Genomic DNA, 23427 nt, shown 5'->3' with positions numbered 1-23427 from the left:
CCCTACCAAAAACAAAACAAAACACGAAAAGGGTTTCCCAGTGTCAGATTCTGATGCAAGTCATAGCCAAGCAACCTACTGTTTGTCAGCAAGCTGCCATGTCCCCTCCACTGTAATTTACGGACCATGAGATTACTTACGCTGTCTTTGGATAAATGTTTCCAGTTCTCTTGCAATCATAGATGGTGAAATTGGCCCACACAATATTTTTGCCGTTGACCTGTACAGCAGTTTGAACAATCACATGATCTGGGGGGAAAACAAGCCAAAATATAACAGATCACAAGAGAGTTGCTTTTATATTTTTCTAAGCTTTCAAGACAAGATAAATGCCTGGGTGGGTTGTCTCAAAACTGTTTCTTTCCCCAGGGGAATGCAAGTCCTAAGTTTGCCCTCCCCCCAAACTCAAAAGTTTCTCTTCACTTAAAATTACAGCTTTCAACACTATTTCTCCAAACTAGGTAGTCACACAACAAGGGGGTGGTGTGTAACACTGACGTTAGCAGTGGAATTTGTGTTTCCCGGAGGAAATTGGGGGGGGGGCATGTAACATATAGAACAAAGAAAGCTGCAGAGTTCTGCTTTTGTCATGTAACCCCCTTTTATTGCACATTCATGATGATTTGTGCTCATGATGCTTTTAGGTAGGTCATATGTGATCTCACTTTCAATACTATTTATGCCTGCAAAGGTTCTGAGAAACTCATATTGCTTCCTTTCTAGTCAATGCATTTTCAGTAACCTGCTGATAAAATCCCATAACCTCTCCTACCCCAAATATTCTGGGGTGGTTTTTTTGTCCTGTGCTTGTTGCACTATAGTTCCTCCAGGCCGTAATTGGGGAAGCACTGCAGAACAACTAATAAAGCAGGATAAATCCACCACTACTATTATTGTGTCAAGACCATGTTACAGAATAGACTTGCAATAAAATGCCAGTCTGGAGGGGCCCCATGGGCAACTTTTTCTGGATGAAGGAAAATTTGGTACCAAACATTAACACACCTGTGAGAAAATAACGCATTAGTAAGAAAACATTTCATAAGTTCTGAAGCATTTTATCTTCCACACATGTCTACACTAACAGGATGCCCAGGGAATCCTCCAATTTGAAGGTCGCAGAGATTTATTTTACAGAAATAAGGTAATCATCTGACTTGGTTCATTATGGCAAAGTTCATGTGCCGTACTCAAGAAGTTAGGATACAAAATTCTACACAATTACTTATTCAACATCAGAGTACCAAAAACACCCACAAGATACAATATACTATTTCTGTTAAGCACAGAGTTACAAAGTATTACAAGTGATTAGAACTAGGCCACATTTAGACTGACAAACCGTGCTTGGCAACTGCTGGCTAATGAGCAGAAAGCCACATGGCAAGCAGTTAATCAGCAGGTAAAGCTTTTCCCAATGGCTTTGCATGTCTGGAAATGCTTCTCCTGCAGAATTTCTGCTAATCACACAGCTGTTGAAGACACAGGCGCTGCTGCGCTGAGGGGGAAAGGCTGGCAGTTCCCCGCAGAACTTTACAGGTGTCTGGCATATGGAAAATTGCAGCATAATGCACAAGTGTGGCATTCATGAATTGTCAAGGTCCAGCAATCAATACCAGATGGAGGAAAGAGGTGGTTGCTAAGGCCAGAGGGAATCCATACCACCATTTGGATATGGCGATGACAAATGAAGTCACCATTAATTGAGACTTTTTTCTCCCACCAAGGCTGGTGTTGCAGATGCTCTAGCATGTGCCGAAATCACAGCTCAGTACTTCCTGGGTTGATTTATATTTGACAGGAGATGGTGAGCTGCAAATTCCAATATATTCAAGACATATATGAACACGCCTAAGACTTAACACCATGCTTGTGGTGGGCTTATCACCATGAACTGGTTCTTATATGCACTTATACTATTTGAATGAGTTAGGAACAAATATGTACATCCTTCTCTACCATGCATCTATAGTGATATTCAACCTGAGGACTCTGTGACAACCACCATGTATCCAAAGTCATACTGCATCTTCAAAAAGGAATTGTCTGAACCTGCATGATATAGCAAGGTAGCAGATAATGTGTTTTGCCCTGGCAACATGTTGCTGTTGTTGTTGTTACAGAGTTCATAGGATTGTGGCCAAAACCTACCAAGGTAGTACACATGAGGACTTCAATATTTCCTTGATAATGCTCACACATAAATGAACACACACACACACACATTTCATGCAGTAACCCAGTTTTCCATATCAAATAAATATGAATGACTACGGAAATAGTGGAGTTTCTAAGTCAAAGTCACTACTGCTCTCATTTTTTTAAAAGCATGTTGTCTCTATTCTTTGTTACATACCTTGATTGTATGGGAAGGCTGGGTATTTTTCTCTAGGAAGAAAATTGCAATAAACAAACTGGCTCCAAGAGTGGGCAGCAACTTTAGCTACAGTGGATATATTATTTCCATAATTGCAAGACATCTCCATTCCATTCAAACTTGGAATATTCCCATTTATTTGGATTATCATGCCCTAATACAGACAAAAAATATTGAGTTATTGCTACAAACAAAAAAAAGGGACACAGAATTTTGAATTGCATTGACTATCTGGTTTAGGAAACAAATGGCTACAATTGATTTTTCATTTTGCATAATATTTGTCAGCTGGAAAATAATGTATGGAAAGCATGGCTAAACTAGTACATCTTTCAGAAAGGTAATAAGCAGTCAATGAAGGAGACTTACTCTTGGCTAGTAACATTGTTTTCTCTTAGGTTTTTATTGCAATTTCTATTCGGACATTTTGAAAAAGGAAGTTAGTAGAAACATTTTGCTTAGGGACAAAAAAGTATATTTATTTAAATTTATTTTCCAATTAATTAGCATAAACATTTTTCCTTTTAAAAAGCCCTGAAGTGTTTTGCAACAATATTAATATACAAATTATATACACACACAGAGACAACATACATAGTTGCATCCTACTACATTTATTGAGAGTAGACCCATTGGAAGTAACATATCTATTAATCAGGTTCATTCATTTCAATTAATCTACTATGTGTAAGACGAATGCTGGATACAACCTATAGCCTCAATAAGCAGCAAAAATATTGTGTGGACTCTCCCCAGCCAGTTGTAACAGTTGTGTAACAGCTTTGATTATCAAGTGAAATGGAATCACGTGTACCACATCCACCCCTTTGCCCATGCACAATGGCCACACTTCTTGCTGTCAGTGCACACAGCAGAAACACTTCCCTGATGTCTGCATATTTGGATGGTGTAAGAAAAGGATGCTTCCCAGATACTGATGTTCATGGATAGAACTTCTCTATGTAGGGTACTTTGGTTCAATCAGGGTCCTTTCCAATGCTGAGCTCTGTGTACATCAGACAGTACTTGCGGAAAGCCCTTTCCTATACCACTCATTCTACGCAAGCCACAGGATGGAGGAATGACCAAGGTGCACATCAGTGGGGAAGAACTGACGCATGAGGTCTTGTAACCATCCTCACCCCTCTGTCTTGGTGTGTTGCGTGAACCTCCCTTTTAGAACCAGTGAAAAGTGGGACTGAAAAACGCCACACTGTAGGAGACATAATTCCCAAGGGGGCGAAGCTCTAGTCTTGGGAGAGGGGATGGAATGCAGCAAAGCAACCTGTTCTGGTGTAGCATTTCAGTGGTGGCTAACCAAGTGCAACTGAAAAGGAGTGTGATCAATAAATCTGTTCTACTAGTACACAATCTGGTGGCATAATGTAATTCACCCCACCTGATCGGTGCAACAGAACTATTTCACAAATTCAAAGCTGAAAGATTAAGCTAAATGTATTACTTAACATAATTTCCATTGTGTGCTTTTTACTGAAGAGCCAGGAAGCAGTAGCTTACTAGTCCTAAAAAATAAACTTTAAGTGAATGTTTGTTGGTTTATTTTAACATTATTAATGCAGTTGTGTAAAGGGTTAGAGGTTTCTAGGGGAAATGGTTTAATTATTTACTGGCTCTTATAGTAAGCTAATCCTGATCTCCAGAGAGGAATGACAGAAGTTGAACAAAGATCTTCTGCAGTTTACTGGCAACCAGCAAAGGTCTTTGGATTTGTCATTCAAACCATATTCCCCTCAAACTCTAGGGAAGTGCAGATGATGCTGTTCTTAAACATAAATAAGTTCACGTCTGCTTAGCATTCAGTGCTAAAGGCATCTACACTCTTCGTCCAGTGAAATGTACCACAGTACTGGCCTTGTGTCATTAACAGTACAATCCTGCACGTAACTACTCAGAAGAAATCCCCACTGAGTTCAGCGGAATGCACATCCAGAGTTATTTGCACATTAGCTAAAAGTGGCCCATTATCACAATTATATTATGTTATGAATAATTATATTACCACATAGAACCAATCATCATTTAGGCATAGTTTCTTCAGCAGAAAGGAAATCTTGGGAAATGATTTGAAGAAAGGCTTCGAAAAAGTGAAAAACCATTTTAACTCTGAAATATCAAACTGATGTTTGTGTGCAAATAGGTATTCTGAATATTTAAACTTCAATTTTTCATCAGTTCAACTGGTTCAGCCTTTTGTGTTCAGGTAGTACTCTCCTTAGACTTGGCCTGAGTGGTATGTTAAGCCAGTTCCTCCTTGCACAGGGACGACATTGAAAACACACTGACGACACTGACTTCCTCTGCGTGGACAGATATCCCCAATGACTACTTGATTCCATAGGTGCAATATTTTGAATGAAATTGCTGCTTCACAGAGTCAAAAAATCCAAAATTACCAATGCTGTCTCAACTTTCAGAGGTGGTAACATGGCAAACATTCCTTCTAATAGTGATTCAAGTCTTGAAATGTGCACCATTCTGTAGTCAAAATTGTACTGTCCATACAAAAAGGTGATGCAATAGCAGACCTGCGGTAACCCCAAGGTTTGCAGTTGCTCAAAAAGAAAAAAGAAGACGACTCCTCAAACAGCCCCATGAAAACTCAGGGGCTTGAAGCACTGAGAGACTGAGAAGAAAAACAATGGGGGTGGGATGTGTGGGGGTGGAGGGGGCAGATGGAACGGAGTCTGATACTGTCAATCCCTACTCCCTACTCAGAATCTGATTAGTTCTAACTCAGAGTAGTCCAGCTTAGGTCAATTGATTTCCATGAGGGTGTGCTCTGAGTTTCACTTAATCAGATACAACCCATAAAGGATAGAATCATCACATTGTCAAGAAAGGTCACTTCCTGGTTCATACTGAGAAGCCTTTTTTAAAAATGTCCCCAAGGATGTACCGTATGGGCCCAAATATAAGCTGCACCTGAATATAAGCTGCACCTTTAAAATTCAAGGGGGAAAAAGAAAAAAATACAATGCCCGAATATAAGCCGCTCCCTTATAATTCCACAGGCATTCACACCCGTTCCGTTTTACCGTATGTGTGTTTCAGCAACGATATTGTAAAAGCCAATTTTTGTAAGGTCACAAATTTAAGATGCACTTTAACTTTTCATGGTTGGAATTTGGAAAAAAAAAGCTTATGTTCGGGCCAATACGGTAGCAAAGAGAAACCATGGAAACTCATGGATAAAACAAATAATTTCAAGTAGGTTGGATACTGTGAGAGGATGGGTGCCTCTCACAAAAAACCCAATTTCCCCCCCCCAAATGAGGAAAAAACATAGGAGGAAAGAAATGGGGGACTCAGTATGCTCAAAGTGCATGGAACACTGACAGACTGATGGGGGCGGAAAGTGACAAAAATGGGGAGGGGTACAGAATGAAAGAACAAGCTGTGGTAATTTTGTTGGAGAGCACCACTGGTGACATCTATTTAAAATGCACACAGTTGAAGATGCCCCCGGCTGCACCTGAAGTCTGATAACAACAAAGCCAAGTGATGTATGCCTACCAGCATACATAAAAGTCAGATTGCAAAGTTCTGTTCTTCTAATAATAGCAAACTCAGTTGCTGGTGTGATTATGGCTCCTGCAGGGTTGTGGAAACCCCATGGTTTACAGGTGTAGATAAAAGTATTTATGGAAAATACCTGAGGAGGAAAAAAGGGGTGAAACAGTTTCATGAGGGTGGAGCATACTCAGTCGCCACGGAATGCTGTTGTGGAGAAGAAAAGGAAACCGCGATGAAATGGAAGTATTCTGAAAGAGGGCATGGCTGGCTGGAACAGTGAAACCAAAGCACTCTATGCACTGCAATGTTTTGCTGCAGGTCCTGCTTTCCCTCATAATTTCTGAAGCTCAGAGGTGGCTTGGGTCATTATGCAACCAAAACAGCACAACCCACCCACAAGAGGATTGTATCTGCAGGCTCAGGAAAACAAAAAGTTTGCAAAGTACAAAAGTCTCGGGGGGGGGGGAGCCTAATGGGGCAGACCCTCCAAAACAGCCCAATGGAGACTGAACATGCTCAGCGGCAGCGGGATGCTGACAGTTGAAATGGGGATAGAAAATTGGGGCAGAGAGGGAAAGGAGTGGTGTTTCCTGGCTGTTTGGAACCCTGAGCATCACACTAAGCCTTTTTTTTTTTTTTTGCAGGTTCCACTTAGAATGGTTTAGAATAAATCCCGCTGCTTATGACACGATATCAACAAATAGCACAATTCTCATTTGACATACTTTGTTCTCCTTCTCAATGTTTATTTCAGAGGGCAGTATGGTCATTGACGGACACTGCTGCACTCCTTCACTGGCACTTATCCAGAAATTGGGTTCAGAAGAATTAGCGCACTCATGTTGCAGGGAACACCTAAAAAAATTAAAAAACAGTCATGACCCCAGACCCTCAAAATTATTAATAATGTTGCTGGGAGAACTGCAACCCTCCTCATATTTTTCACGGCGCTAGCATCCATTTTATATAATCAACATGATCTCCATGATATAAACATTTTAGCTTCAACACCCAAGTGCACAAGAGACAAAATTGAGAGATACTTCACACATTATGCTTTCCTTGTGTTTTCCACATACTCTTTTTCTGTATCTGATGCTGAAAAATCGACTCACAAACCCATGGAAACGAGAAATTAAGCTTTTGAACTATGTTGGCTTAGCAGACTCAGAGGAGACAGTGTATCAGCTAGCCTTGAAAGTTACTTTCTCCCCCTCCCCTGCATGTTCTATTTCTGTTTTATCAGATTTCCCCTTAAAATAAATATATTGTTCCAGCAAACTAAATTGATTGTTCTGCCTTGGTTATCTTTACTATGTTCTGGCTTGTTTCCTATAAATACTTCTGTTTAGTCTTTTGCTCCTATGATTGAGTTAGGAAAGGCTTGAGAGAGCGGCAGGATTCTTATTAGTTGTAGCATTACTCCTGAAGGGGAAGTGCCATAGCTCAGTGGTAGAGCATCTAGGCGTGGCATGCAGCAGGTCCAAAGTTCAATCCCCAAGTGGGAGAGACTCTTACCTGAAACCCTGGAGAGCTGGTGCCAATCAGGGTTGACAATATTGAACCAGACTGGCCAATCGTCTCACTCAGTAGACGGCAACGTCTTATGTTCCTATGATGTGGCAAACTAGCAACCTATGTGAAGTTGGGTGAGCTTGGCCAGTTTTTGAACCATTCAAAACCGCACATAAGTATGTGGCAGTAAAAATAAAGAGCTGTTGCTAATCTCCAATTGACATTCTTCAAGTGGTCTTCCATGAAGTTGCATGATTAGGTTCTCCACCTACAGAACCTTCTAGAGATCTTCCTTTCGGTGCTGGAGGGAAATTCTTTCCACACATGCTCTGATGGGCAAGGCAGGCACTCTCCCTTCCATGTCCTTCTGCAAAGCCTTAGGAAAAAACTTTGATCTAATGTTTGGCAAGTAGAGCAGAGCTATCTAGCTTATTCTTGTTCATCAGACTATTTTACAGCTTAGAGAATTGCAGGGTTTTATGAGGATATGTTGTTCTGGGACATGGTGATTGCCCGTAATAAATAGCCTATGGCTGACCTTGCTCCCTCTGCTAAACCATTAACTTGGGACCATTAGTTCAGTTCTCGGGGCGGGGGATGCTGATTTCATGTTTTCAAGACCTATAGCTTACAAACTTACTTAAAAAAATAAAATTATTATTTTCAAGACTACAGATTGCACATGACCTGATTGTAGGTACTGTGCTCAGAATAAGACCAACAATATTCAGTTGTAAAATACTCTTATCATTTTCCCAAGGGGTGGTGTAATCCTGTTAGCTTCACTCTTGAATCCCATGGTTACAGTGAACATTGTATTTGACAAAGGAAAAAAGAAAGAACACTCGGCCATTTAGTCCTATGTTGTCCCTTCAAAATATTACCTAGCAACATGTTTTAAAATAATCTTAATTTTCAGGTATATGTGTTATCAAAGAAATGTTCCTAGGATTTTGGTCCCCTGCTTAATGGAAGCCACTTGAAAAGGACCTTGAAAGGTCTCTTCATAGATCTTCTATTTTATGGTACGATAATAGAAATACAGATGACAAAGCACTTCTATACTGATTTTAATTAGAGATGCTTTTTATTCTTGTCAAACTCAGCATCTCATAATGTTTATTTTGTAAAGTATTATTTTTTCTATAAACAATTATGTGTTTGAATTATGAATTATGAAATTACACTTGTGAAAAGTGTACCTTGTTTACAAAATATCTTTTAAATGGCTTTTGAATGCTTAGGTTTCAGATATGGCAATGATTTCTTCAAAATGAGCTATTAAAATTAGAAATGACTTTTGAAGACTGCTATCAAACAACCCTAATCTTGTCAAAAGAGCGGAAGCAGAGTAATGAAATAAAAAAGACTAGTGATTTCCCTCAACAACAGTTGAGGGAATTATTTTCTGCACAGAGCAGCCTATTACTAAGAGGCATGTAGTGTACAAAAATACCCACCTGGTCTCTAAGGTGCACCATCCACAGTAAGCATCGGCTGCAGCCAAGCACTCTGTACATGTGGCATATTGATCACAGGCAGCTACTTTCACACGGGCTATCTGCATAATAACAAAAGTCCAAGAGAATAATATTTTTTATTTAAAAAAGCTTTCAGAGAGGCACTCATCTGTTAATAGGAAAGAAGGAAACCACAGTTTATTAACATTATTGTTTTATGTCATAGGTTAGTGCCACCACAGAGGTCTTTAACTATTAGCATAGATCATGACAGAACACTCTGCTGCAAGAGACCTTTAAGGAGAAAGTGTTAGCAATCCTAGCAGTTTTTAGAGTCAGGCCCCAGAACAAGCTAATGAGCTATAAATTCCTCACTTGGGTCCAAATCTGACCTCCTAGGAGAAAGCCTTCTCTCCTGTGTGATATTCCCAGTTGGGAATTATCTCTTACACCTACAACCAGATTTATACAAGGTTGCATAAATAAATGAGTGATTGGTTATTCCCAGGGTCATCTATAGCGAGTATGGGCCCTAAGGTGAATCAGCAGACAAGTGCATTCTTCTCTTTTGTGTTTTGCGCTGTCGGCTTTCATGCCTCGCCGAGGGCAGGAGTGCAGCCAATGCCCTATCAGCATGTGAGGCACACCCACTAGGGAGGCCACTGACTGGCCCATTTGAGATGCTGCAGCAGGCAGGAACTTCAGCCGGATGTCCTGGCGGCCGGAGGAATTTCCCTAATGGCCGCCTGGCCATGTGCGCTCTGTTCTCATTGCCCGGGGATGGTGGCCGAGTGCGAGAGCCGCAACATGCGCCCACCCAGGAAGGAGTAAGCGTCCAGTCTCCTCTTTTGCGTTTCACTACAATCTCCCCTCCACCTGCTGCCGCCACCTCACCCCTCTGAAAATTCTGAGATTTAAACTTTATGCATCCCATAGAGCAATCCCACACACAGGTGGATTTATAACCAAAATCTTTACTCTAAGTAATGGAAGTGCTTACTCTCACCAAGTGAAACGTCCACCCGTTATTCATGCCTCATAACATTTTAACTTTGTTTTAAGAAATACAGAACATCACTAATATTGACTAAAACATTTTAACTTTCTTTTCTGTCTTCCTCCTAATCCTTAGCCTGCAATCTCCCTCTCTAACCTCCTTACATCTATAGTAGACAGCAGCTTCATAAGTGCAACTCTTACCCATTCACTGTGTGCTCAGTAGAGAGCACTCTGACTCCTAGCTTGAAAAATGCGGAATGTTTCACAAATTTATGTGTCCTTCTTGCACAAAGGCCATGCAATTCTTCTCCGTATCATGCCAACTTTAGCTTATGTGCTGCCCAAGCTAACCAATTTTTTTAAGTTTTATAGGCTCAATGACTCCCTGCAAAGGGGCTTCTGGGTGAGCATGAAGATGCCAGCCAGCTGTTGTCTGCTGCCTGAGCACCACTGGGGGCTGCTGCTGTTGGTACAGGTACTGCATTAAAAGGATGGCCTCCAGCTAAGCTAAGTTGGCCAAATTTAGCCTCCCCATTCCCCCACACACCCTGGAGCAGCTCTGTATTTAATCTAAGAAATCCCCATTCCTGGAAACTCATTAAAAAAACAGAGCAGAGGAATTCTGAGAAGTCTTGCAAGAGCATTTCTGTGGGCTAAGTTTCTGTAGAAGCATCTAAGATGGAAATGGCAGTGACAGTTCAGTGTGTTCTTCTGTTGTTTTAAATATTCTATTCCAGTGCTGTTTCCCAGTTGAGGAATTTTGGATGAGTAAGGCAATAAATCTATACGTTTTTACTTAAAAGATGGTATTTCTCTTCTATATGCAGAACATTAAGATCCGAACAAGAGAAGATTGTCAAGATGCCTGACAAGAAAAAAAGTCTAGATTTCTTATTACTGAAAACGGCATCCTTAAGAAAGTTGCAGGATCAATTCAATGCCTTTTAGTTCTTCTGTTGTTATGACTCCTAGGCTGTTTTATTTCTAATTTGATTGTTTCTGTATTTCTTTATGTAAACTGCTCTGGAAGTTTTTGCTGAAAGGTGAAAAACCAAAACATTGGGTAGTGCAGAATGCTGCTGCCAATAATACTGACCAACACTTCCATGTAGGTCTGTGTAAAGCAGACACCCCCAAACTCGGTCCTCCAGATGTTTTGGGACTACAATTCCCATCATCCCTGTTAGCTAGGGATGATGGGAGTTGTAGTCCCCAAACATCTGGAGGGCTGAGTTTGGGGATGCCTGGTGTAAAGTTTCCCTGATCCCTCCCTGATTTGGCAGAAATCTATCCAGACCTGATCTGACCTAATCTGGACTCAGAAATCCTAATCGTGTAATTAGAAAATGCAATACTTCAGCGACAATCTATCTACCTTTTTTTGGAGCATGTTTTAAACTCTGGATCAGAACAAATTGCTACAAATCAATATGGCTCCATCTGGCTGACTCTGTAGCAATGTATAGTTGCTTCGAGCCAACTTGTACCAGGCACAAATCAGCATGATCTGGTTCAGGATTTAGCCAGATTGGTTGCACAGCTAGACTTTGGTGAAGTATCATGTAATACCTATCTTCCCCAGTCTGGGATGGAAATATTCAAGGAAGAGTAGGCTAGAGAACATCCTTATAATCACTTCCATCATCATATTTTTGTGGGATGTGCACTAGTTGCCTCTATGTGACAAAGTCCATTTCAAAATGCCAACTTTAAATATGCACAAATTGGTACCTAGGTACTTAACAGTACTAGGGCTACCACGAGGTCTATTCAGCATTGCTTGACCCAACCCAAACCTGCATAACTTCAGCAAGGCTGGTACATTATGTAATTTCAAACCATAGCTCTGGCTTGTGTAGATTAAGTGAAACTTTTGACAGATTGTTCGGAACACCCTCTTACCTTGCCTAAACAAATTTCCCCAAAGCTAAATACCTCTGGAGAAAAGGAAACAGAACCAAGTTAGCCAGAGAAGAGACAAATTATATCACCTGATGCCTTGCAGACTTAGTGTGCTTGACGGAATGATAAGACCTATCCTAGGTAAACCATTTTGATTTGTTAACGCTAATGGGATACAGTAATGGCATGATATATTATCCCAAAAAGAATCTTGTAAGAGTCTGTACAGTGATATATGGATATTCTGTAGGGAATTGCAGCTGGGAAGTTTAAATACCAAGTACAAAATTATTGGTTGCACATCTGTTTCAGTAGATTAAGAATGAATGTAGCTTGCACCATTGATGACTAGAGCACATACCAAACTTGAGTTTCTCTTCAACTAGGCAGTTTAAAGGCAACAGGAAGGGAATAATTATACAAGAAAAGAACACTTTATATGCTGAATAGTTCTCGCTCATGCACTGTAGTATCCAATAAATTAGGTACAACTGTGTACTGAGAAAATCTCCAGTAGTGACAACTTTAAACTCTAGGCAAAATTGTGGTGGAAATTCAGTGATACCTAGATAATTATTATTTTGCTTTCACTATAGATAGGAAAGGAAGGAAGGAAGGAAGGAAGGAAGGAAGGAAGGAAGGAAGGAAGGACTATCATTCAGCTTTCAGGAAAATCCAAATGCAGAATGAACAACACAGATAAAACTTTAAAGTCCTTTAAAGAGACAGAGTGAAATTATCCTAAATAATATTAACATTCCATAAGATCAATATTGATAACAAAATGTGAAGTCTTGTTAACATTTTGTTGTGCATTTTTGTGATGCCCCAAAGCAGAGGTTTTCAACCTTTTTGAGTCCATGGCTCCCTTGACCAACTACGTTCTTTCTGAGGCACTCCTGTGGGGCTCAGGAGCCCAGTTGTGTCACCTCTTGCCTGCAGGGCTAACAGCTTCTCACCCTTTTTTTACACCCTCCCTTGTGGGGTGTTTCCTCAGCCTCCTCTCCTTGAGAGTCCTCTGGGCGGCCACCCTGGTCTCTGAGCTTTCCTCCTCCCACCCCAAAGAGAGGCACCTCCTCACGCTGCCCAACAGGGGCCTGGGACTTGTCTGTCTATTCCCAACAGCAAGGGCTGGCGGACTGGCTGGCTGGGCTCCCTTGCCCATTTGCTTGGTGATTCCGAGGCCACCTCAGCTCTTGGCAACCAGCACCCTCTGACCAGCCCCAGAGGCACCATTCGCCTGCTGAGCTTGTAGCCAGGGTTGCTGCAACTAACGGCTGTGCAAGCCTTTGGGAGGTAGAAATACGAGAAGGCATCAGAGGAGGGAGGTAAGGAAAGAAGGCCAGAGGCCAGTGTTGCCTGCAGCACCCCTGACCATCATTCAAGGCACCCCAGGGTGCCATGGCACACTGATTGAAAACCACTGCCTCAAAGCATTTGATTCTAATCAATGAACAAGTTATGTATAAGCCCCTTTTATATAATTTATACTTTTAGGGTTTCCATGGGTGTACAGGTTTTTACCAAAAGACTTATCTTTTTAACAACAAGGTATTTAATACCAAGTTATTAAAGCAGACAAATATTTATTTACAGGATTATTTGTTTAAAAAAAATCTCTTGGCATAGACCTGTACACCCATGAAAACCCCAAAAGTATTAGTCATATAAAAGGGGTGTGAACATAACTTGTTCATTGATTAGAATCGAAACTTCTACAACTTTTTTAAAAAATCACCTCATCTCCAGAACACTGTTTATTCCTCCGTACTCACCTAATGGCACTGAGAAGGTATGTCTGTAAAGGAGTCTTACCTGGTGGGAAGTCATTAGATACAGGTAGCTGGAGTCAGAAGGATCAAACTGCATGATGGGATGGACAGGTTCACCATAAGCCACAGTAATTGACTCCCTGCTTATCTCCTCCATAGAACTGTTCAGATTAATCTGCCAGGGAAATAAATATTTCATAAGACCACCACTTTGGGTTTTTTGGCTGAAGAAAGGGAATCATTGTTTATAGAAACTTGAAAGTTATTAATTGAACAGTTAGCATGAATTAACATAGTATTACTGTGTGTTTGATGATTCAATAAACCAGATTTTAAAATGAAGAATATCCCAAAAGTTTAAAAAGGGGGGGGGGGACTCAGACTGTAATACTATTGGCTGTTTTCCCCAAACCACACCAACAATGACATTAGGTACTTGAAAGATGGATTGTCCTGCTCACCTGCCAAAGTTGGCTGTGGGTTGGGGACTGATAAGTATCTGTCCCACTGGGCCAAAAGGATTTCCCACCCCTTGCTTAGAATTACATCCAAAGCCACTTTAGCTTAACATCTTGATTTATTTGGAGTGTAACAAACCACAATCCCCAGTTCTGATGTATTGCTAAAGCCAGAGATTGTAGTTTGCTGCACCCACTCGCTTACAGGGTGCAGTGAAGCAAAAGTCATACGCAGATTCGCTGCAAACCAGACATGGAAACCCTGCTGCTGCAACACTAACCTCAGAAGCACTGAGGCTTTACACATACTGCTTATCCATTAATGAATCTCTTGAATATGCCATTGATAATGGCCCTTGTAAAATGCCCCTCTGCGGTGTACTTTATAACTTACCGGATCAGATTAATTCCCTATGTGATAGGAAATCATAATTGCTGCTTGGGGAGCTAGCTGAACATTGCTTATGCCCTTTTATACTGTCTTGTCTTGGATGGGAAACCTGAATTATAACTCACACCAAGTATTCTGTATGCAATGCCAAGTAACAAGGAGCCCCTAAGGTAAAAAAAAAAAAAAAAGCGGGTGGTGGTGCAGCAGCTGTGTAGCAGAATTAGATTATAGCTATCTGAGCAAATTATCCTAGCAAAGAGCAGCCAGGAGCCTTTCTCTAATGGAGGTTCAGCAGATAAGGCTGCCTTTTCTGATATGATAATGGAAGCAGATCTATTACTATTGTGTGAATACAAGCTCTGTAAGGAATGAATCTGCACCGACTACCCTATGGAGCTGGCTCTGATGCCGGCTGCCTGCCACTCTGCTGTGTAGCCTGTGCCTCTGGGCCAATGTCAAAACAGAGGACCTCTGAGATCTTTCCCACCTTCCTGCTAGGAACATTTGTAAAGCAAAGAAATTGGATTCCCTTCTGTCCTCCCTCTCTTCTTATCTAATATTCTACATTATGTGTTATTATCTCCAGACTGATATAAAACAGGTTTCTAATAATGCCCTTTCCTTTTCTTAATGGTCGGCATCTCATCAATTGTAGCAGCTCCACTGAATGACTACTCTGATTGGCCAATACTGAACCTTGCTATGGCAAGTGGGCATACACCCACTGTGGTTATTGCAGCTGGTGGCTGTTCATGGCTTGAAGACAATTATAGTGCCTTAAATCTTGGCCCCTGATGTATTGTTTTGACACAGATGAAACGGGCATATCACATGCATTGGTTTACGTCTCTTCTCCAGCTTAGCAATAGCGGGGACCAATCAGGGAATATTTATTCAAAATGGAGGGTGTATCTCTCTATGTGTTTTTTTACAAGTGCCAATCAAGACAGGGAGCATTTCATACGAGGAAGTTGTTAATAACTAAAAGCTGTGCCATAACACTTCAAGTATGGGCATTTATTTCTACAATATATTAAATGACATCTTGATTGCACTGTAGCCTCAAATGCTGATTAAAAGTTAAGAATTAGTAGATATTGTATATCACTATGCAATTTAAAACCAACATCCAGTTGCTTCTTTATTGTGGAATGAAAGCCTGTGCAGTGCGCTTGTCAAGTGAGGGAGTTTCCTGTTTAAATTAACAGAATCATGGATTAACATGCCAATCTTACACTGCACAAGTATGAATTCTTTAATTTCATCATCAGTAGTCTGATCAAGTGTGCTGCATCAGCACACTTATGCCCACAGTGCTTTGTCAAGATGCTTTTAACTCTGAACTGAACACAGTTATCATTAGGCTCACTTAAGCAGTTGTCCAGCTCTGTTCTTCAAATGTGGGTTCTCAAGATATTGTTAGACTACAGCTCCTACCATCCCTGGACATTGGTTCAGCTGGCTGTGAATGGTGGGGGTTGTAGTCCAATAACGTCTGGGGACCCAAGGTTGATGAACACTCTATGGAAGCATTTTGTTTGAGACATTACTGAATGGGTCACAAGAGCTATTGTGGTCCATGACTGAATGAAAGACTTAGGGAAGGGTGGAAGAACTGCAGTGGAAGGCTAACAGCTGAATAACAAGGGGAGTGAAGAAAACTCAGCCTGGACCAACTGTAGTCTAAGAAATATGTGATAAACCTCCAGCAGCAGTCAGGCAAAATTTATTTGCATGATGAAAGAGCTGTAGAGATTCCTAGAGCAGCCTCCCCAGGCTGATGACATCATCTACCCCGTTGCTGGGAAACTGCAATTCACTCCAATGCAAGAGTGACTTCTGGGCAGCATCATGCCTGGACTGGACTCTCCCACTCTTATCTCCTGCCAGCTGACACACAAAGATGGCAATCACTAAGAATAAAGGTCTGCTGCATTGGCTACCACAGCAGACCATGACATGCAGCCTGCAGTCCCACCCCCTTCAAAACAGGCCTTGACTGCCAAAGACACAAAAGCAAACTGAATGGTCAATGGTAAGGCAGTGTGCGTATTGTTTTAATTTCCCCCAGATATTAAACTGCCACAGGCAGGCCCAGTTCCTTGCTTGGATAGGAAATAAAACCACCAGTTTATGGTGAAGGAAATTTCTACACTCCACACCTGAAATCTACAGGTTTAGGGCAGTATACAAATTTAAGAAATAATAATAAATAATGCTATTGTTGTGAGGATCTATCACAAGCCATCATTTCACAAATGCTAACCCAAGTTGTTCAGACAGTCATATCAGCCTTTCATGATCACCCAGTTCCTCCCATACAGGGATTTCAAACACTTAAATATCACTCAGCAGACCTCATAACATCCCTGCAGCCACCTATGAGATAAAAAAGAACAGCTAGTACAGAAAGCAAATGCCCTAGGATAACTCTGATTAACAGACAAGCTAGAGCTGAACGAGCCAGATAATTGGCATTGCAGATAATCATAATGTTCGGTGCTTATCTACTGTTTAGCACTGATAGCACATTAAACAGTGCTTAATCAGCCTGTTTGGAACAGTACAGTTTGGTGGAAAATGCAACTGAAATTCAACTGATCTTAAATTTTCAAGAGAAGCAGTCAGACAATCAAATATGACTGTACATGCAAAGAAAGTGGCTGGGGAATTTGGGGTTTAGAAAGTACAGTTGCACAAACTGTTATTTAGCCAAAGTGCACAAATTAGCAATTTTATTGTTTACAAAAAAGCACCATGGAATCTTTAACAACCACAAGCACTCAGGACTTCTTCTGTCTTTTCTCTGAAAGACCATGCCTTCGGTTCTTTAGCGTCCCGTAACATTAGAAGGGAGATGAATCATTAAAACCACTTCCTTCTGATTCAGGAGCTCCTTGGCAGTCAGTCATTCAGGAACTGAGCCAGCCTGACTCAATTTACTAAGCATGATAGCTACATAAAGGTGAGGCGGCAATTTAAAAAACAACTTTCCAAAGGTGGTTACTTACTGTCAAGCATTTCACCATGTAAATATATACTGATTATTAACTACGAAGTCCATTTGGTTACTACTGTTAAGTTTTACCTTGAGCAGTCTTCCATTGGCTGTTCCCAGAAATACAACTGTGTAATTATTGACGCTGGTGACAGCTACTGATGTAAGTCCTGGCGAAGTGAACACTGGCCTGGCCTTGATAGGTTGCAGGATTGACAATGGATGCTGGAGATGCGCTGCTCCACAGTCCAACTGTTCTGGTTGCAACTGAAAAGGGGGGAAAGGTACATTAGTAAGTAACTATTGGGACACTGTAGGTATCTGTATTTGGTTTTTGCATCCCCTGCACTCTGCATTGCGAACAATGCAATGGAGGTAGCCTCGGGGGTGGGTGTGCTGAGATTTTAACAGGGGAAGCCAATTTTGTATTACTTCACAATGTTCCCAAACGGACACATCTATTTTTCATGTTCTATATTTCCTGCTTCCCCCACATAACACTACTATGCAAGATAGGTATAGAACATATATAATGTCAAGGGTTTCAGCTTGAGGCTCCTTTTTTCTTAGCATCTATTTATTACAGGTATTTTTAGGCAATCCCAGGGCCATTTACAAGAATAAAACAATTAGAACATGATTACAGAAAACAGTAACGTAGGAAATGAAAAGGTCATAAAACCATAAAAGCAGGAATACTATCAAAAGTGAACATCACTGTCTGCCTTAATGTAATCATAGTTGAAAATGATTGATCTTCTACTTCTGTTTGAAAGAGTGTTTGGTGTAATACAGATCTGCATAATCTGTCACCAAAATAGCTTGCCTGATAAATTGTATCGTAGTCTCATGACACTGATGGATTTTCTCGAAATTCATAAAGTCCATGGGGGAAAACAGTGGCCTTATACATGAATTTATCAGCACCAAATGCACTTGCTCTCACAGGCAGGATGCAATGCAGAGAAAAGACTAAACAGGTTATCGTATCATTATTTGTATAAGTCTACAGGGTTTTATTCTTTGCAGGTGGCTTTTCTATCTCCCTGACTTAAACATATGTAAATATTCTGTCCTCTATGTTTGGCAAATTTGCATATATCTTTACAAGACTGCAATATTACTGAAGTTAAGCAACCTAATTCCCTTAACATTTCCTTCCAGTGGTTTTAGGTTGCAATCCTCAGCATATTGAATAAACTCCTCTGAACTCATGCTTCTCAGTAGGAATATAGCTATCCTACTGCACTTTAGGCTCAAGGTCCATTTAAGGAATGAAAACAAGCAATGTCAGTATCTTTCAGGTAAGAGTAGTTTCCTGAATTCCAAGGCAAGAAATATTAACCTTGCCAAAGCTGCTTTTTTAAAAAGAACAAAGCAATAAAGGTTGCAGCACTGAAAATAAAAACTAATAACAGGTGCACTGCTAATCTCAGAATCTGCTCAGATACCATTTAAGTAAAAAACAGCACTTCAGTGTATGCTACAAGTAAATTTAAAATAAAGTCCTCGGACTAGAAACAAATGAGTAATATGCAACTTTTTTTTTCTTCATAGCTCTGTTTTGTTTTGATGGCTTACAGAATTGTTCTAACTGAGCTTGGAAAATGCAGCAACTTAACAGACTCTAAACAGAAGACTCCTGCACAACTTATCAATGTTTTTGGCCAGCCGTCACAGGCTGTCTAGCAGGAGATGGTCAGAGATTCTGAGCAAGGAAACGGTGCATGTTGAAGAAACACATGAGATGATGAATCATAGAAGGATTCACACTAGTGGAATGGCCAATAAAGGACTTGGGTCATATACTTGCTGAAAACTCTCCGCTTTCCATGTTAAAACTGCACCCCAACTCGAAAAGACACTAAATTTCAGCCTGCTATTATTAAAGTCAATGTCCTGGTTTACACAACACACTAACCCAAACTTTGGCTTAGCAAGATCGTGCAAATGCTTGGACTCCCCAAGGGGAGTTTGCTGCCACTTTGCTCTGCTTGGTCCTTGTTGCTGAGCAAGGGAAAGGTTTGGTTTAGCCTGCTGTCCAAACAAATACTTGAGGCTAAGTTGCAAACAGAAGCGCAGCAGGTTGGAAGTGCTGAAGCAGCAATCATCTTGGGATTGAGATGGCCACAGCTTTATTGATTCAGATGTAAATCGGTTTGGGCACAGACATTGGGTATGTATCCCGAATCAGTCAACCTGAATGTTGCCTGATAGGCCATCCGGGTTGATCCTGGGGTTAAGGATCCCGCCCCCCAAGGATGCAAATCAAATAGGACAATCCCACCAGGTCGCCTCTGAATGGGTCATTTTCAGAGGGAGATTGGTTTTGCCATTTTCACTGCAAATTTTAATAGATCTGGGGTTTTGGTTTCAGGATGTTATTGTTCCTAAGGAACTGAAACACAAAATCATATTTGATTAAGCAGGTATGGTGATAAACAATTCCCATTCTGAACATTCCCTTGGAGTTGTTCTTTACAGATGAAAGTAATTGTTGTCATCCATGGAGTGCACCTCCATGATGGAGTTAAACCGCTGTGTTAGCAACACCAAAGTGCCCTCCTCAGGGCACAAGCCTGGGCAGTGTGTATGGAGGTCCTGAGTGGACTAGGACTAACGGATGGGCAGGCAGTATCCCCCATAGGTCTTCACAGCCTTTAGATGCACTTAAGCAAGTATGGAAATAGTGACCTATAATATTCTCCTTGATCAAATGCACCTCTTATCATCTGTTTTGACCTCGAACCATTGCCAAGGCAGAATTGAAGAGTTGCAAACCTGTTTTCGGAGCCTCTCTCTTCATTAGCACGCAAATGCAAATTTGTTGCCACAAACTGAAGGCTATGCTTAATGAACACTATGTCTGGTCATTCTCCCCTATCCTGCAAAGGCATTAGGCCAGGAGTTAACTGGCTTTGTAAGCCAGACTAAGGCAAGATGGAAAGGGCTGATTTAAAAACCTTTTATGCTGAGAACAAGTGCCAAGAAAGACTAACATAGGCTCAACTATATGGCATGGTTTATTAGAGACCAAACAGAAGAGATAATGTGTTACAAATATGAGGATCTCTGCAAAATGTATTTTGCAGCTCTGCATTATTTAATGCTATGAAAAACAAAAATCCAACCCCATCTCTGAAGCAATGCTTTTATTTCTTCCTGTAATTGGGCAACACAATTGGTTTTTTACTATGTACATCCCTTTCATTTTTCTTATTTAATAGTCCTTCCCCAATTTAGTCTACTAATACAATGGAACTTTGATTGTTGAGCGCTTTGAAAGCTGAACAATTCAGAACCCGAACGCTGACATTTTCGAACGCACCTGGGAAGTCGAATGGCTTCCGAGGCGCATTTCTCCATTTTTTCAATGAATTTTGATGACTGGCAATTTTGCCTCAGTTGTCAAACGTTTCAGAAGTCAAACGGTCTTCCAGAACAGATTACGTTCAACAACCGAGGTTCCATTGTACATATTTTAAGTCAAGTTCCTAGGTCTCTCTCATAGTGATATCTGAATCAAAGTCGTTGCCACTAAATATAAACTACAGATACTCAAGTATAGTGGTACCTCGGGTTAAGAACTTAATTCGTTCTGGATGTCTGTTCTTAACCCGAAACTGTTCTTAACCTGAAGCACCACTTTAGCTAATGGGGCCTCCTGCTGCCGCTGTGCCCCTGCTGCACGATTTCTGTTCTCATCCTGAAGCAAAGTTCTTAACCTGAGGTAATATTTCTGGGTTAGCGGAGTCTGTAACCTGAAGCGTATGTAACCCGAGGTACCACTGTACAGTTAATGGCTATAGATCAGAATAAGGGAGCAATCCAAACAAAATATCTCCTGGATGAGTGAGTTAGGATCAAACTGGAACAGCTAGACTAGGCATAGGCAAACTCGGCCTTCATATGTTTTGGTACTACAACTCCCATGATTCCTAGCTAACAGGACCAGTGGTCAGGGATGATGGGAACTGTAGTCCCAAAACATCTGGAGGGCCAAGTTTGCCTATGCCTGAGCTAGACTATACACTGACGTAAATCCCTCATCCCAGCTCAGATGGAGTTATGCTGGTTTAACTCCTTCATATGGCTCAGCTGAGGTTAGGGAAGCTGGAGCAACACTGAAGGATGGAAAATGGGGGAATGGCAGGGCAGAGGACTGAGCAAGGGCGACTTATGGTGAATCCTAACTCCATTCAGCTCAGCCATGTGATCCGGCATCCTGATGGGATGTACACCAGCAAAAAGGAGGTGCGAATCAAATTATTTTAAAGGTTTGTTTTCCCTCTGCCAGGTTTAGGACAGATTAGTTAGCAGTAGCCTCACTCCTGAACAGCATTTCGATCAGAATACCTTACACGGGCTTAATTTAAACCAGCATACTTTATGCCGGCTCCCCATACTAATGATAGTTGATTAGTCCCTTGTAGTCCATGCAACTGAACTGATTCAAGTACTTTGACAGCACAACTGCTTTCTATGAAATGGAAAAATGAGCCAAAAACCAGGATAAGCAATGTGTTCTTAACTACAGAATGCAAAGGGTTGTCCATGGATAAGTATATTGATTCTTATATACGTCAGCAATTTTTGTGAATTCTGCCGTACCAAGCAGGGGAGGCTCATGCTTTTGTAATACCAGGCACCAGAAAGTGTGTTTCTTCCACACCAGAAATGGGTTCAACAAGTGAATCCTTTTCAAGCGCAACATTTCTTTGCAATCAGTACAATGGTGGCGGCTGTCTGTATATAAAACAGCACATATCGCTCTGAAATGAGATATCCCTGTAACAAAAGTTATACCTAGGCAAAACACACGCAGACAGCACACTACAAATTGGAAACAAATGCACATGGCTTTTTCAGAAAATGAGAGTATGGAAGGCCCTTGGGAGAGGCAGGAACAGCTGCTTTCTTTATTTAACAGTCTTGGATTTGGCAACCACTGGTGAAGATAATTGTTTCCTGAACTAGAAGGTCTAGATTTCTTCTTTGAATGCTGTAGAGGACAACTTTCATGCCTCATCATAAACATATCAAGAGCCAGGAGGGCTGTTTCTAATTCAAATCTATATAATAATCTACATATCATTTTCCTGCGTGTACTAGATATAATGGGCAGAGGAAGATAAAGTCCAAAGCTTGGAGGAACCTCAGTCAGAGGTATACATCAGATCTTATGTGCGTTGAGCTGAGACCAAGTGATGTCTGGATCAGAGCACATATTTGGCTTCACCTCCACAGTTCTCCCCAATACATTCTCACTCTCTCCCATTCCTTTCTATAGGAAAAAAAAGGACAACCTTCAGATAGAGAAAAAAAATTATCTCCTGCATGTGGCATAGGACAAACACACACCACCCCAATGGTGTGCCTGTGGATACAGAGTTTTATTTTATGGCTAATGAATAAATACCTAGTCATTTCAAAAGGCTAAAGTAAAACTGAAGAACACATGTGTCAGGAATTTAGAAGGCTACCATGTGCAAAATTTGGGTTTGGGCATGTTTTTGCACATCTCAACTTACACTAACTGTTTATTAATCTTTTTGTGTCTTCCTTCTATTGCACATAGGCTGGCGCAAAACTTCTAAGTTAACATACAGTAAAACCAGATCGGAAACGAGAGTTTGGTAACTGGAGTGGGAAAGGTATGAAGCTGAAAGAGGAACTAGGATAACAGAGGATAGAGAATAAGGAGAGGAAGGACACTGGATTTTCATCAAAATCTTCTAAATATGGTGGGGGTTTTTCCCCATATTTCTCTGGGTTTATTTTTTGTGGAGCATTGTATGTTTCCTCTCTGCAAAATTTAGCTTATTATCATGCCATTTATTTGCTGATGACACAATGTTGTGGCCTTCCTATACGGGGAAGCCTGGTTATGATGCTTGCCTGTTCCAGAGATACTGTGAGATAGTAAAAGGATGGTAAAAGGATGTGATCCTTTCCTTTCTGTCCAGAGTAGTGAATAATCCTGAATCTATATACCAATTCTGGTATTATACTACAAGATAC

General features: G+C 41.0%; 1 protein-coding gene and 1 long non-coding RNA gene across 3 annotated transcripts in view; one reads left to right on the top strand and one right to left on the bottom strand.

Moving 5' to 3' along the window:
• PLXND1 (plexin D1) overlaps positions 1 to 23427 on the bottom strand; it is a 159036-nt gene that overhangs the window by 88561 nt on the left and 47048 nt on the right. The window contains exons 2-7 of the mRNA XM_082209178.1: positions 17497 to 17673; positions 13603 to 13734; positions 8887 to 8987; positions 6637 to 6766; positions 2357 to 2531; positions 141 to 249 (exon numbers count right to left, since the gene is read on the bottom strand). Coding sequence (XP_082065304.1) covers positions 141 to 249; positions 2357 to 2531; positions 6637 to 6766; positions 8887 to 8987; positions 13603 to 13734; positions 17497 to 17673 — 824 coding nt within the window. The remainder of the gene's footprint in view (positions 1 to 140; positions 250 to 2356; positions 2532 to 6636; positions 6767 to 8886; positions 8988 to 13602; positions 13735 to 17496; positions 17674 to 23427) is intronic.
• The window catches only part of LOC309525535, a 125510-nt gene that overhangs the window by 101059 nt on the left and 1024 nt on the right, over positions 1 to 23427 (top strand). The window lies entirely within an intron of this gene.

This window comes from Podarcis vaucheri (assembly GCF_965113315.1).
Source record: "Podarcis vaucheri genome assembly, chromosome: 2".
NCBI lineage: Eukaryota > Metazoa > Chordata > Lepidosauria > Squamata > Lacertidae > Podarcis > Podarcis vaucheri.
The sequence above is the reverse complement of the archived record's forward strand: the minus strand, read 5'-3'. Positions and strand labels throughout refer to the sequence as shown.